Genomic DNA, 15,448 nt, shown 5'->3' on the forward strand with positions numbered 1-15,448 from the left:
TGTAATCATAGATTTTGTACCTATGTGCTTAGAAACAATTTGTGCACATGCTTTCAGAAGAGTGCTTTTGATGATATTCTTAACTTGTGTCTGCAACTTGAATGTGGGTGAAGGATTTACAAAGTGATCAAGGCATCACTTTATCTGAGCTTGGACAAAAATTCCACAATGTGTAACTGGTGATGGCAGTTTATATTAGATTGTCTTATCCAAGAAGGGGAAGGAGGAGGAAGGGACGGGAGAGAGAGAGAGATGGAGTGATGATCCTTGTTTAAAATTCAAACTAGGAAAAAAAAATACAAACTAGAAATGGAGTTTCCTATTACCACCCTATATATAAGCGGAGCTTTATGGAAGAGAGATCTATTCCACTGGAGACTCCACAATAAGAAACTTAAGATACAGTGGAAGATTTAAGTTTAAGACGTTGCCTCTTTTCTTCTCCAATCGCCCTCCTCTGCGTAGACCAGGGCTGGCACAGGGAACATGCAAAATTAATGCTTGATGAAAGAATAAATGAATTGGGAAGTTGGGGAAACAGAAAACCAAGGATCCATATTTCTAGGTTCCAACATTTCACTAATACTGCTACAGTCTTTTAAAAAGGCTTTCATACATACACAGCTTAAGTTAATTTACTCTTTAAAGTTCCTTGGCATTATGTCAAGACACAATTTCAATTAGAAGTACAAAATAAAAATAATTGAGGTTTTTTGGGAAGGTAAATTGTGATATTGGAAGTTTGACAACTCCTAGAAGAAGAGGAATAGAAACTATTATATTTTAAAAGATTTAAGTTTAGAAACGGACTTCTTAAAATGCCTTGATTTTTAAAAAAGGAAAACAGAAACAGGAAGCTGTAACTCTGACGATTGCCACTAGGTGACACCAAACACCCACTGATTGTGCAAGAGTAGCTCATTTATTTGGGAAATGGATAATTGGACTTTTTTTCCTCTTTCATTAAAAAAAAAAAAAGTCTTTTTAAGGACTTTTAATTACAGTGTCTAAAAATGGAGAAGAACTGGAGAAATCTAACTCTATTGGTTTCTTACTTCAGACCTCAGATGGTATTCATGGATTCTATCAACTTCCTGAGTTGAAATAAAACATTTTGAGTATGTTTGTGTATTTTTTTTTCTCTGGAAAGTAGCTCTGTAATGGACATCAAATGACCAAACAGGATGTGTTTCATTAATTGTCAGAAACTGCTAATAATTCCTCTACTTTCAGATAGGATTACATATAACCAATTTAGTTAAGAAACTGTTACATTTCAAAAGATTTTTGAAGTGGACTGTTAGCTGTGTTTCTCAGTTGCTATTGTCAGAGCAGTCTATCCTTTACTTAACTGATTCTCCCCTGTATTCCTTTTTTCAGACTTAATCAACCTTTCAGAATGCTGAATTAATCTCAGTCCTCCTAACACCGTGGTTCTCAATGGTATTATTACTGAGAATTACATTATTATTGAGAAAATCATATTATTTTTTAAAAAGATTTTTTTAAAGATTTTATTTATTTATTTGACAGATGGAGATCACAAGCAGGCAGAGAGGCAGGCAGAGAGAGAGGAGAAAGCAGGCTCCCCGCTGAGCAGAGAGCCCCATGCGGGGCTCCATCCTAGGACTCTGAGATCATGACCTGAGCCGAAGGCAGTGGCTTAACCCACTGAGCCACCCAGGCGCCCCAAGATTTGTTTATTTTATAAAGACACACACACACACACAGAGGGAAGGAGAAAGGGAAAGGCAGAGGGAGAGGGAGAGAAAGTCTCAAGCAGACTCCATGCTGAGCACGGACCCTCATGTGGGGCTCCATCTCAGGACCTGAGATCATGACCCAAGCCAAAACCAAGAGTGGCCCATTCAATGGAGGGAGCCACCCAGGTGCCCCGAGAATATCATCTTAATGTTGTTGCTGGAGTAGCAGCACCTGGGAGTTTGTCAGAAATGCAAATTTTGGAGCGACTGAGTGAATCAGAGACTTGCCAACAAGTCAACATTTTGACATTTCTCTTCTGAGCCCTCTGTGAATTCCTACCTTTCTCCCGCTAATTTGAAGCCTCCAACGAGGCAGCTCCTCTGTGTTCTGGTCTTCTCCGGGTCTTCAGAGGACTGCCTGCTTAGAGCCTGGCACCATCTTTGTTTTTACAACCATGTTGCTGTCTTGCTGTCTTTATAATCGTGCTGTTACCTACGATTATTCCAAGGATGTTTCTTCTTCCTTTCCTCCTCCTCCTCTTCTTCTTTTTCCTGACATGCTTGTGCACAGCTGGGCATTCCTCATCTGATATTTACATGAGTTTTCTTATTTTTTTTCCCTGTGGTTTACTACCTTACTATTTTCATTTGGTTTTTGGTTTATTTCTGTAATTTCCCTAATTTACTAAGGTCACTTTGAGTTCTGACCCACACTCTGAGTTTTATTCCTTAGTGTGACTTTGCACACTAAAGGCAGTGGTGTTTCTCATTCCAGGCTGTGGAAGAGGGCCTAGAACTCTACCCTCCCTAATTACCGCTTTCCTTGGTCTCCTGCCACAGGGCTGCTCACTGCTCATGGGTTTTCTCTCATGGATGGGGCAGGGGCGGTAATAGGGGAGCTCTGAGGAAGTGCTTTTGGTGTCATCTGTTTTTACCCCCACCATTTGTGCTTCTAACGAAAGAAGAATTTTACTCTTTCATTTGATGGGTTGCTAAAAACATCTTGTTCACTGAAATGAAAATACTTCATATTTTTTTAAAAAAATCAACAAAATCTTTGATGTTCATGGTGTTTGCATTTGTACCTTGAATTACATGGAGTGACTTCTTCATGGGAACTTTAATTTTTCCATGAGGCGTGAAAAGCTACAGTGATTAAAGGTCACACTGTTTGATTTCGTGGCAGAAACTTCGATTCTGACCCCAGCCCTGGGTACTTTTCAGGGTCCACCATGTCACTCTGCATCCACCTAATCACCCATAATGAGTTCTTTTTTTAAAAATATGTGTTGACCATATGTCTGGTCTAGGGCTTGCTAACTGGAAAGTTCTTGTGTTTTGTCTATCCACCCAAGGGTCCTATTGTCAGCCATCTTTATGGCTGTAATTCATCCTGAATATATTCAATTCACAGAGAACCTACTATGTGTCAGGTGCTTTGGAATGTACCAGCAACCATAATACTATTTGGATGTGACTGAACAACTGTAAACCTTCTCACATGTGTTTGTCTCATGTGCCCCTTGTTGCACGCAGTGCTGGGATATAGGTAGAGCAGCCTGGGTTCAAGCCCACAGTCCTTAGTAGTATTGTTGCAAACCTGTATTGACAGGTTAGCTGTGTAGGTAGAAAGCTGGAGGGATTTTTCTTTCTTTTTCTTTTGTACTTTATTAAAGTTTTCAAACAGAGCAGCTCCTAAACCATCTCATGTAGAGACTTGTTTATCTGCCTCTTAAAGGTAATTGCCAGTCTGTCTTGTTGATGCTTTTCACATTGTGTCTCTTGACTGAGAAAGAAGTAGTCTCAAGATCATGATTTCAATAATTGCTTTTCTTCTTCATAAAATGTTAATTGTCAAAATGATGTAAAAATCAAGGACTTCTGTTAATCAAGAGATCCCATCAAGAAAAGAACCTGAGACGGTATGAGCAACCATATAACCTTCTAGGATTAGTACCCAAAATATATAAAGAGCACAAATCATTAAGAAAAAGACAAAAATTCCAGTGTAAAAAAAGGGCAAATGACAGGAAGAGGAATTTCACCAATGAGGAAATATGAGTTCTGACATATAAGAAGCTGTTTGACCTAAGAAGTAATAATGCAAATTCAAGTTGAGCTTGCAAAGGGATGCCATTGTATTTGTACCGAACTTGTCAAAATTAACAGTCTGATAATCCCAAGTGCTGACAGTTATGTGGAATAATGGAAACTCATGACCATAGTTGGTAGACTATAGTAAAATGGCACAAGCACTTTGGAACCAAAATGGCACTATCTTGTAAAGTTGAACTGGTAGCTACCCTATGAACAAGTAATTTTCTTTAAGGCATATACCCTAGAGGAAATTTAGTATGTGTTTGTAGTAGCAAAAACTGGGAAATAGCCAAAGTCCATTGGTAAGAGAATAGACAAACTGTAGTAATTTTACACAATGCAGTATTGAACAGCAGTGAAAAGGTATTCCCAAGTTTTATGTGATAATATGGTCCTTGATAAATCTTGGAACTGTAATCTGAGTGGAAAAAAGTGGGTCCAAAAATTGACATGTATTCTATTGCATAAAATTCAAAATGAAGTGAAACTCAACATTCTGTCATTTAGGAATACAAACCCATGTGAAAAAGTGATTTAAATAGTGTAAGGGATTGTTTCTGAAGATGAGGAGGAAGATGATGGGCTTGACGAAGAGACAAAGATTTGAGAGCATCACAGTAGTTTTAGAGCTTATGTTGGCTTGTAGAGTCATATGAGTTTTTCTTATTATGATATTCATATTTTATAGAAATGTTACTTATATTCTTCTGTGTGTTTTGTGTACATCATGCATGTTTAAGAAAAGTCAACTGATAACTTTATTTTCCTTGTGGTCAAGGGACCACACATGAAGTGCATTTATGTAACCGTGTGAGGCCTTTAGTTCTTTCTGTGGTTGCTGCCTAACCTAATAGTGAGTATTTCCCGCAGTGTCCTTGGCTTTCCTGTGTGGCCTGAAGCATGCGGAGGAGAGCTGCGAAGCCTCCAGCAGCAGCTATGTGCAGTGTGATTTGACATTCGCTGTGGGGACAGAGACATTGTCCCAGTCATGGCCCTACCTCTACATTTGTGAAGAAAGTCCCCAGTGCCTCTTTGCACCAGATCATTGGACAGAGTCAGCCTTCCCATGGTTCTCAGGCCTCTTCCTCAGGTAACCCTGTCCCCTCCCTCCCTGACTTTCTGCACACATCCATGGTCAGTGGACAGATGGAACCATCAGGAACTGCAGGCTGGGTGGACATGGCCCCCAGGGCCTACCACTCTTGTTATAGGGACCATTCCATTGTGGATTCCAGCCAGCCTGCATATCAAAGCATCTCCTGTCTTTTCAAGTGTTTGAGAGAACATCTGAAAAATCTGCCCAGTAAACAGCTCGCTTTGTTCTTGCTTAGATTTTAATATTTATCTTCTGGTCCAAAGCAACATCTGGTGAATGCCAATGGGGAAAAAGATTAGACATTATGAAAAACAGAAGGCTCTTTTCCTTTTTCCTTTTTCTTTTCTTTCCAAACAGATTCACAAATATGAAAAAAAGTCATAGAGAAATCCAGCAGATTGCACAATGTTTATTCAAAAGAAGGGGGGATGTGCAGGCAGAATTACGGTAGATCTAGGATTTAGAAGCCATAAGCTTGTGAAGATTTTTTGAATTTAAAAAACAAACGAACGAAATCAATACTGCCACTTTCCAGGTAAAACCCCCTTTTCTAAACACATTTAAGGAAAACCTGCGATCCTATAGATGACTCAGGGCAGCCTTCATTTCAAACAGCAGTTCTTTTCCCATGGACTGTGGTATTTCAGTGCTGAATGTTGCCCTGCTCTCTTCTTTCTTATGGAGATAGAGTGATCACACCTGTTTTTTTTTTTTTTTTAAATATTTCATTTGTTTATTTGTCAGGCAGAAGGAGAGAGAGAGAGAGAGAGCACGCATACAAGCAGGCAGAGGCAGAGAGAGAAGCTGGCTCCCTGCCGATCAAGGAGCCCATGCGGGACTCCATCCCAGGACCCTGGGATCATGACCCGAGCTGAAGGCAGCGGCTTAACCCACTGAGCCACCCAGGCGTCCCCACACCTGTTTTTTTAATAAAGGCGTAGCTTCCCATTCAAAATTAAAACTAAACAAGACTCATTACCCAGAATGAGAGAGATAACCAGTACTTTTTCAAGACAGCCTGTGTTTTAGGACAAATTCATCATCCTCATGGGAGAGAGGTTTATGTTTTGTCAGAGGAAAGGAGGGGCCTCCTTGGCTGGTTGCTTTCTAGAAAGCATGAAGAACCTTGTTTAGGTCATACAGAGAATGGTGTCCTGGAGTTTGCACTCAGGCAGGACTGGATTTCAGAACTCACGAATGCTGGATACCAAGAAGCACACGTTAGATCCTAGCTCCGCTGAATTTGAAGACTTTTCACGAAATCCCCACAGCTCCTCTTTGAAGTTCTTCCGTGTTCTTCTCCACTCAGGAAGTCACTGACGGAAGAGCTTCTGACCTTGTGAAGGGATTGTTAAAAATGATGTCCTTCCCTTCGTAATGATATCATTTGGCAGTATGCACTCATAAAATTCCCCATTCCCTGTGTTCTAGTATTTCACTTTTAGGATTTTAAGAAGGCAGTTAGAAAGATGTAATATTTGTGAAAAGCTACATTTTTTGAAGTTTTAGGTATAATGACAAAAAATTTGAAATGAAGTGTTTAATAATGAAAGACGAATCTAAATACTAATATCCTAGGAAACCTTTAAAGATCATGACAAAGAATATTTAACTGAAGAGGGAAATGCTTACAAAATGTTGGGAAGTGAAAGGAACATGTCATAAAATAGTGTATCAATTTAATCTTTTAAAAAAGATTTTATTTATTTATTTGTCGGAGAGAGAGAGAGAGAGAGAGCGAATGCACAAGCAAGGAGAGTGGAGGCAGAGGGAGAAGCAGGGTGCCTGCTGAGCAGGGAGCTTGATGTGGGGCTTGATCCCAGGACCCTGGGATCATGACCTGTGCCAAAGGCAGACACTTAACCGACTGAACCACCCAGACATCCCCGTATAGTACATAGGTTTCTATACACATATAGTAGGTGATCAGAAAAAAGACTAGAAGGATGTATTCTTAAATGTTGAGCGCCTACCCTAGGTGACTGGAGTGTTACTTATAATTTTTTGTTGAGTTTTTATGTATTTTTTTTTCAGTGAACATGTGCTAATTTAATAACCAGAAAACACACTATAATTAAACAGGGGGAATTATATGCCAAATGGCTTGATTGGTTCCTCTTAAGATTATCCTTGTGAACCTGGAGAACTACTTGCCATTAGCTTTGCAAGGAACCCATTTTCATTAAATGCTTTATCCTATCCCCTTGTCAGCCACTACCTCTATGGATCTGATGTCATTTGGCAAAGGCAGATGTGTGTATATGTGGCAAAAACATGCCCAGTTCATCCATCTATCCATCCATCCATCCATCCGCCACCCATTCATCTGTCCGTCCATCAGTCCATCTACCCATCCATCTATCCAGAGTTTATCAACTGTCCATTGTGTTGTAGATACTGTGTGAGGAGTTGTAACTCAGTGAGGAACAAGATGGCAAAATCCCTGCCTTTAAGGGTAGAGGAGGGAGCTGTGCAATAAGCAAGATCACATGTGATAGGGGCTATAACAGGATAGAAAATCATGGGGGACTACCGTATACAATGTGCTCAGGGAAGACTTCTCTGGAGTCTTTTGCTGAGCCAAGGAGAAGCAGCAGTCACCATGGATGGTCGGGCAGTGGGGGCAGCAGTGCAAAGGCCCCATCACATTTTATGAACTGTCAACGACCAGAAAGACAGGAGTAGAGTAGGAGGGAAGGAAAGTTCTTCACAGGAGCTCCAGGAGTTATTTAAGGTCTTGGAGGCTCTAGTAAGGAGTTTAGATTCTATTTGAAGAACACATTAAGTATCTTTCCAGAGTCACACAGTCCAGCCTTGGCATTGTCAGGACTGGAACCCAGTCCCCTGGCTGACAGTGTACTTGGCACAATGATGTGCCTTCAGCAACAGGGATGAGAGCCTGGGCTGAGGTGTGTGGTTCAATGAGATTCCAGAACCACCAGAAGAAATTTCAGGCTAAGTGAGGGAAACATAAACACTCCAAGTGTTCTTGATGACTGTCCTAAAGAGTGTGCACATGACTACTTGCTTACAGACCAACTGGAAGAGCCACAGATTAGGACTTAGGAGACTTAGGTGTTAGAAGTCTCTTTGCTGGCCATTTGAACCAAAAATGTTTACCACATTCCCTCAAAATAAATATTTATGTGCATGTGTGTTCAGGCACAACTATATTATTTACATTTATATGTGTCTATATGAACACATATATTTACATTTATACTTAATATATGGGATTATTGTGGAAGAAAACATGGAATAGTAGCTATTAGGAAGCACTGAAATTTAATAAATTTTAGTCTATTTTTGATATCCTGGTGTCTCTGCTAAGTTTGATGATGGGTTTTTAATGAAAAATAACCTCTAGTGAGATTACCAGGGAAAAATGATCTAAAGCTTGTAAAAAAATCTAAGTTAACAAGTGGTTTTAACTCTTTCAGAGCAAGAAGAACATGGTTAGTGTGGACAGTGCATTGCCACTGGCAAAATGAGAGGATTGCTGGGTGACTTAACCCACTTTCCTCTAGTCTTTGCTGACGAAGAGCCTAGAGAGAGTAGAAGAAGGCTCATCAGCAGGGTAGAAATTCAAGACCAGAAAAGGTTGTAGAGAAGTTGGTCACTCCTTTCCTTGAGTTCAAGTCTATATCCCAAGTCATTTATATACTGAGTACAAAATATCTGCTTGTAGGATTGAGGATCGTTCATTGCTGGTAGTGAACGTGAGAGAGGGCACACAACAGGTAGAGGAGATGGCCTAATACTCCCTCACTTGCCTAAGAAGGGATAAAGGGAATTCTAGAAATTTAGACACCTAAGCTTGTGTTATCCCTGACAAAAATTCTACAATGAATTATTAATTATATGGTTTGTGGGCTTTCAGAAATAGAAGTGCCGAGCTCCCTTGACTTTCAATGGGGTTATGACCTGGTAAACCCATTATAGGTGGAGAATACCATAAGTTGGAAATGCATTTAATACACTTCACGTACCAAACATCCTAACTTAGCCTCACCTCCCTTAAACGTGCTCAGAACCATTACAGGAGCCTGCAGGTGGGCAAAATCATCTAACACGAAGCCTATTTTATACTACCGTGTTGAATATCTCATGTACTTTCTTGGCTACTGTCCTGAACATGAAAAGCAGAATGCTTGTATGGGGACACAATGGCGATGGGCATATTGGTTGTTTATTTTCATGATGGTGTGGCTGCCCGGGAGCCGCAGCTGCCCAGAGTCATGAGAGAGGATGGTACCTTATATCCCTAGTCCAGGAAAAGATCCAAATTCAAAAGTGGAAGTATGGTTTTTACTAAGTGCTTGTTACTTTTACACTATCATCAAGTCAAAAGATCATAAGTCAGACCATTGCAACTCAAGGACCATCAGTAGTTTATCTGGGTACCAATTCATAAGGAATGTGGTGGTGGGGTAAACTAACTTTATTTCCTTCTTGATATAATTATAAGTGATTTCTGGTGGAAATACATAGAGAGAGCCTCTCAAACTCTTCTAACAACTCCCATCCCCACCCCTAACAGCAAAAGGAAGGTTCTAGTTGCAAAGCCCAAAGTGGTCTGCTGCAAGCTTCAAGTGGCTTTGAAGTCAGGTGTTTTATTTGAAAAATCCATGTGGACTTTGCATTCCATTCAATTGTGTTTCCATATTTATCTAAATATTCCATTACATTTTAATTTACAAGCTAAGCTACTTTGCTTTTCTTTTCTGAAACTCTGAGTATGAGTAACACTTCAGGACTGAACTTTGTATTTTCCCATGGCTCTGTCTGCCCCCTGGATCATGGCTCAGCTAAACTGATTTGTAGTTGCAAGCTCCAGGTTCAAAATGCGTTTGAGCAATGGGTCCATATCAGTGAGATGACATGTAATTCCCACAGTTACATTTCAACAATAATACTGCCAACATTACTACCACAAAAACTGTAACAAGACTCTGCCTTTATCGGCACCTGCTGTGTGCCAAATTCCTTGCAAATCACTTTGTAGGCTTCATTTCACCCCACCCCACAATGCCTATGTAAAATAGGTACCTGATGATTATAACTCCATTTTATAAGTGTGGAAACTGAATCCTTCTAATGTCCTATAGAAAGCAAATATCTGCTTGGGGATCTAAATCTAGCTGGTCTGTTCCGAGTCTAATATTTGCGTACTAATGCTTCTCAGAAAATCAAGAAGAACTAATCAAGAAGAATAAGGCCAAGTCCTTAGTCATTGTGGCTCCGAGACTCTGAGTTTACAGCCATCTTACTTTTGACGCGGGGCTACAAGCCAAGCACAGTGTTAGATATCATGGGAAGTAGGACTCAGATAAGAGGAGACCACGGCTCCAGGACCCAGCTCAAGCTATGTGTGTTTAGTTCTGGGCTGCGTGATGTTCAATTATGGACAATCTCTAACAGGTCCAAAGCACAGTGGGTATGGGAGACCCGACTTAGGGGCTACGATGCTGGGAATATTTTACTGTGAAGAGAAGACTAAGTAGATGTGGTAGTTCTCCTTCTTGGTGTTTCTAGCAAATTGAGGGAGAAACCATTTTGACACTGATTTGAGAAGAGATGTTCTAGTTCGACATGATTTATAGTTTCTCAAGCAGTGACCTCTGTCCTTTCCATGGCCCTTGCTGGTCTTCCCCTGGGATCTGCCTTCTTTGTGCTGATGTTCAAACAGCATCTCAAAAACTTGAGAGCCCTGCTCCAGGAGACAGGACACCTGGGTTCTAATCTCAGAGCTGACCTACTTTTGCATTTGGCTTTATGCAAACCTTCTGATCCCTTTGCGTTACATTTTTTATGCCTCTATCTACTTTACTGGGCCAAATGAGATCACGTGGATGAAACTGTTGAAAAGTATGAGATGTCATGCTTTCTTGTTACTAATAATCTCTGAGTTAGTTGCGACAATGCCTAAAGCCAGCATTATTGTTGAATAAATATCACTCCCACCTGTTGGGGACCATAGCCTGCAACAGCCACACTTTCACCTCCTCTCGATAGCATATTTTTAGACTTTCTGTAATGCTGCACTGCTGTTTTTCATTTTAAATCCGGTCTGGCTTCTCTCCTTAAAGCAAGAGGACTTTTAAAGCAAGTGGCTGCAAGTGTAACGCACATATATCGAATCTCCTTAGTCTGGGCTGTTAAGTAAGTTTAATTAATTTACTAAGTTAATGTTCCACTGCTAGCAACAGAGCCTCATTGCCATCAGCTGAGGAGAGGGAATTGAAAGCCTAAATGAGCTCATTTTTTCACAGTTGGAATTAGGGACCAGTTAGCCAGTTGTGTGGGTTTTCCAATTTCTCCATCTGCCCCCCGGGGGAATTCAGGCAATTCACTCCCCCAACACTAAGTGTGAGTAAGAATAGAAAGAGGGAAGGGGGAAAGAAGAAAAAAAGAAAAGAAAAAAAAAAAAGAAAGGAAAAACCACCTCTGCCCAACATTTGCTTCCATTTTTGGAACTGGAAGCATTGTGTGCACATTGCTTGTTAAGTTGCGCTTTGGAGAAGCTTTTGCTAATGTTCCTAATAGATGCGGAAGAGAGAAAGGGCTCAGTGAAAGATATTTACCATGTGCATTTTCATTGCAGGGTGTGCAGATAAAAGGAAAACAAATAAACAATAAAAGAATGGAAACAAAATTACAGAAATTTGCAAAATTTGACAAATGGTGGCCTGTAGTTGCCACAAGCTAATGGCTTGCAATGATTAATAAGAGTAAAAATAATTGCATTTCATTAAGATTGATGACACCCCATTTAACCTCCCCTCTCGTTTCAGCCCTAAAGTGGAAAGAGATGAAGTTCTCATCTATAATAGCTCCTGTAACATTGCCATGGAAACTGAGGCAAAGATGGAGTGTGAGACGCCTAATCAGCCAATTACCGCCAAGATTACTGAGATACGGAAGAGCCGGGGCCAGAACACTCAGGTATAATCAAATCTTTTTTACAGACTGATTCAAACAGCTCAAATTAAATTTGTAATATTGTGTACATTAAAAAAAACAATTTAGTCCAAATGGCAGCGATATATAATATTAAATGCTCTCAAAGTTTGAGAAGCTGGTCTAATGCACAACATCTGAATTCATAGTTAACTATGGTTAATCATGTATTTTCTCAAAAACAAATGAGTGCTGCCCGGGCTCTCTTAAAGCAAATTCTGAGCAGATAATCTCTTCAGCATTTTGTCCTGCTCTCTGCGTGCATGTTTGAAAGCGGCTTTCCCTGGTTTGTTTCTTCGTGAAATAAATGGCCCTCAATTTAACCAGGCCCTTCTGGAAGGTCTCCAAATCACTCAGCCGTCCTCAGTCGGTGGGGTGGTGATGTCTGCTGGTCCACCCGGCTCATCGGTTCTTCGGCGAGCCCAGTGGAAGCTTCGGCTTTTCAGGGGATTATGTGGAAATCAGAACGGCAAAGCACTACCTTAATTCATCCGTTTTGATATCATCTAAACCACTCCTCCCAGTGGCTCCCCAAAGAAAGTGCTCTTCACAGTCCCCCATGAGAGATTCCACAGCCTCCCCAGGGAATTTTCGAGAATCAGAATCAGAGGCTGAGGGCTCTTTGGAACTATATCAGATAATCTTTTACAACTCTCTGGGCTTCTCGTGATACACAGATAAAAAAAATATTTATCGAGCACCTACTCCCTTAGGTGCCTTTTTTATTATGAAAGCAATTCGCAGTTTTCCTCTTTTTGTCTTGTTTATTTGGAACAAACATTTATGGAGCGCCGATTACATGCCACACACTACACGGGATTCTCCAGCGAATGCTGCTTCATTCAGTCCAAACTGCGCAATCCAAACTATACTTCCTGGGTCTGTACGCATTTCTTTCTTTTTTAAATAATTTCCGACTAGTGTCAAAAATGTATGTAATTACAAATAACATAGCTTTTCTGTCTTTCCTTAGCTTTCCCCCCACCTTGGCCCCAGGGCCTCCCTTGTCCTCACTTTCCCAGGCTCCTCACACCCCTTCCCCTTCCCTTCCGGGAAGTCTGCAGCAGCCTGTCACTTCTGGCCTCCTTGTGTCCCCCGAATAGACCTTTCCCTTTCCGTTCATTGCTCATTTTATCATCTCTGGGACTCCAGTCCTCAGATCCTAGACTCCACGTCACTCCCGTGCTCCTTTCCTGCAGTTGGCTCCCAGCGACGTCTCAGATGTTTATCACGGGGCCACAGGTCTGCGGAGCTATTTGTGTATCAGTTTGTACTGTGGAATGAGAGCTCTGGGACACCACACAGTCTCTCCACCTTCCTGAGCCCCAGTTTCTGCCTGGGCAACGATGTGAGTTGTTGGGTCGCCCGTGGGAGCGATGTCACTGAAAAGGAGGGGGAGGCAGATTAGGTTGCTCGGTGCTGAAGGGTGGGCTTTGGAGCTAGACTGTGGGGACTTGGACATATCACTAGCTACCTGGTGGACTTCAGACAAGTTACTTAACACCTCTGTGCTTCCGTATTCTCATCTGTCAAGCAGGGATAATACTAGTACCCACCTAAGAGGAGCCACTGAAAAGGCTCCACCCGCTGAGTGAACGTCCACTGTTAGTCATTACTGGGAGCGCTAGTTTGCAAGTAGTAGAGCTAAAAAGTGATACGGCTTGATTTCACCATGGCTTGTGCTGCTTTGACCAGATCATTTTATTTCTTAGATTTCATTTAATTTCTCATTGTCTCAAAGAATAATTTTGAATTTTTTCCCCCAGAGGCTTAAATGCCATAGTCTTCTTTAAATATCTATACTGCATGTATTTATTGAGCTGTAGCCATGTTCAAGGTTCTCTGCCACACTCTGAAGGAGACTAGAAAGAGTAACATGGGAAGAGAGGCCATAGGAAGTAGGCAAGGTTTGAGGAAGGACACATAGAGTCAACTCATCGCAGCTGGTGGGAAGGTTGCGCACCTCCAGACAAGCCCCTTCATTCAAGAGCTCCATTAACTGAGGTCCTTAAAAAGAGGTGACATGACAACGGTAACACACCTAGTAATTGGGTATCCTAGCAGCCTGTGTGGCCATCAGTCACTATGGGGGAAGTAAGCCATTCCGTCTTTGGACACCAGAAGCCATGTCTGTCAAAATCTTCTAGGCTAGTGCCAGAGTCTAGGAGGCTCCAGTCCTGTGATGTCTGGTTGCCCTTAGAGAAGTTGGGATGTCTGGTCTCCCTGCTCAGGTGTGGGGGGATGACGTGTCACTTGTGTTGGCATATACAGTTGCCTTATCTAGACTTGGAGCTGGGGAAAACCAGTGCTGACAGGTGGTCATCCAGGACTAGAATTCAGGTCTCCAGGTCTAAGTACTAGGTGAGAACCTTGGAACACACGTTGCATAGACTGTTAATAAGTATTTTGTGATATAAGAGTCAAATACATTTGTGAAAGCTGGGCTGAACAAACTTTTATATATGTGTGTTTGTGTGTGTGTGTGTATGTGTGTGTGTGTATGGATATTATATATAATTTATATTTTAACCAAAGGATATTTGAGAGCATTCCACATGTAAGACATTATGTGACTTTCCAAGAGACGGTTTTTGTGTGGAGTATTATCCAAACTTGTTTGTTCATGGAACACTTTATTTTCAGAATTGAGGCTTGTATCTGTCCAGCTGTTCTCACTTTGGAAAATGTTGCTCATGCTATGCTCTTCCCCTACCATCAAGTGTGGGATCAGAGGTGGGAAAGATTATTTCCTGATGGGGCAGCTGTCTAGGTCTGCTGAAGTAGGTGACATTTGTGTCTTGCCTTCAAGAGTGGCCAGGGTTTAGGTGTTCAGTATTGCAGAGGGAAGGTGTTTCTGGTGGAGGGACCACTATGTACAAGTCACTGAGGCAAGAGCCCATGGGAATAGCGAAAAGAATATAATGTGTGTGAAGGGGATGAAGGAGTTGTCGGTGTGGGAAGGTAGGCTGGGATGGAGTGACAGGTTAAGGGTTTGGCCCTTGAATTCATCAGGTGACGGGTCACCTTCAAGGAGGCTCCGCAGGATCACCGGTGTGCTTTAGTCACATTGATCTGGTTGCTGGGTGTGGGGTGCCTTGGAGAATCCAGGGAAGGCGGGATAGAGACAACTGAACTAAGGAAGTGATGGAGGGAATGGAGAGGATGAACACGCACAGTAATTCACACTTGCCAACTTGTATAAGTCAAAGTGTTCAAAGTTATGGAAAATGAAATGGGGAAAGTAGAAAAATGACATGATGACTTTCCAAAATGATCTTTGCAAATTTTTGAAATGTATATATATGTGCTTATGACTCCCAAATTGTAATCTCCAACCCAGAGCTTTTCTGAACTTTTGACTCCCGAACCCTAAGGCCTACTGATATCTTCACTTGGATATGGGAGTGGCACCTCAAGTCTAGCAGATTCTAAATTGAACTCCTAATTGCTGCTGCTTGTCCCTGCTACTCCCCCGTCCCCGACCATCCCAGACCGAGCTGGTGGCAGCTCTGTCTTCTCAGTCGCTCAGGCCATGGAGCTATCCTTGATCCTCCAAATTCTCTATCAAATCTGTCAGGAAATTATGTTGGCT

At 41.5% G+C, this 15,448-nt stretch overlaps 1 protein-coding gene across 12 annotated transcripts in view; it reads left to right on the forward strand.

The window, feature by feature from the left end:
- PKHD1 (PKHD1 ciliary IPT domain containing fibrocystin/polyductin) overlaps nt 1–15,448 on the forward strand; it is a 478,342-nt gene that overhangs the window by 80,699 nt on the left and 382,195 nt on the right. For all 12 annotated transcript variants that reach the window (XM_059400266.1, XM_059400267.1, XM_059400265.1 and 9 more), the window contains 2 exons: nt 4,671–4,890; nt 11,691–11,841. In XM_059400266.1, the coding sequence (XP_059256249.1) occupies nt 4,671–4,890; nt 11,691–11,841 (371 nt within the window). The remainder of the gene's footprint in view (nt 1–4,670; nt 4,891–11,690; nt 11,842–15,448) is intronic.

The sequence above is a fragment of the Mustela nigripes genome, chromosome 5 (assembly GCF_022355385.1).
Source record: "Mustela nigripes isolate SB6536 chromosome 5, MUSNIG.SB6536, whole genome shotgun sequence".
Taxonomy (NCBI): domain Eukaryota; kingdom Metazoa; phylum Chordata; class Mammalia; order Carnivora; family Mustelidae; genus Mustela; species Mustela nigripes.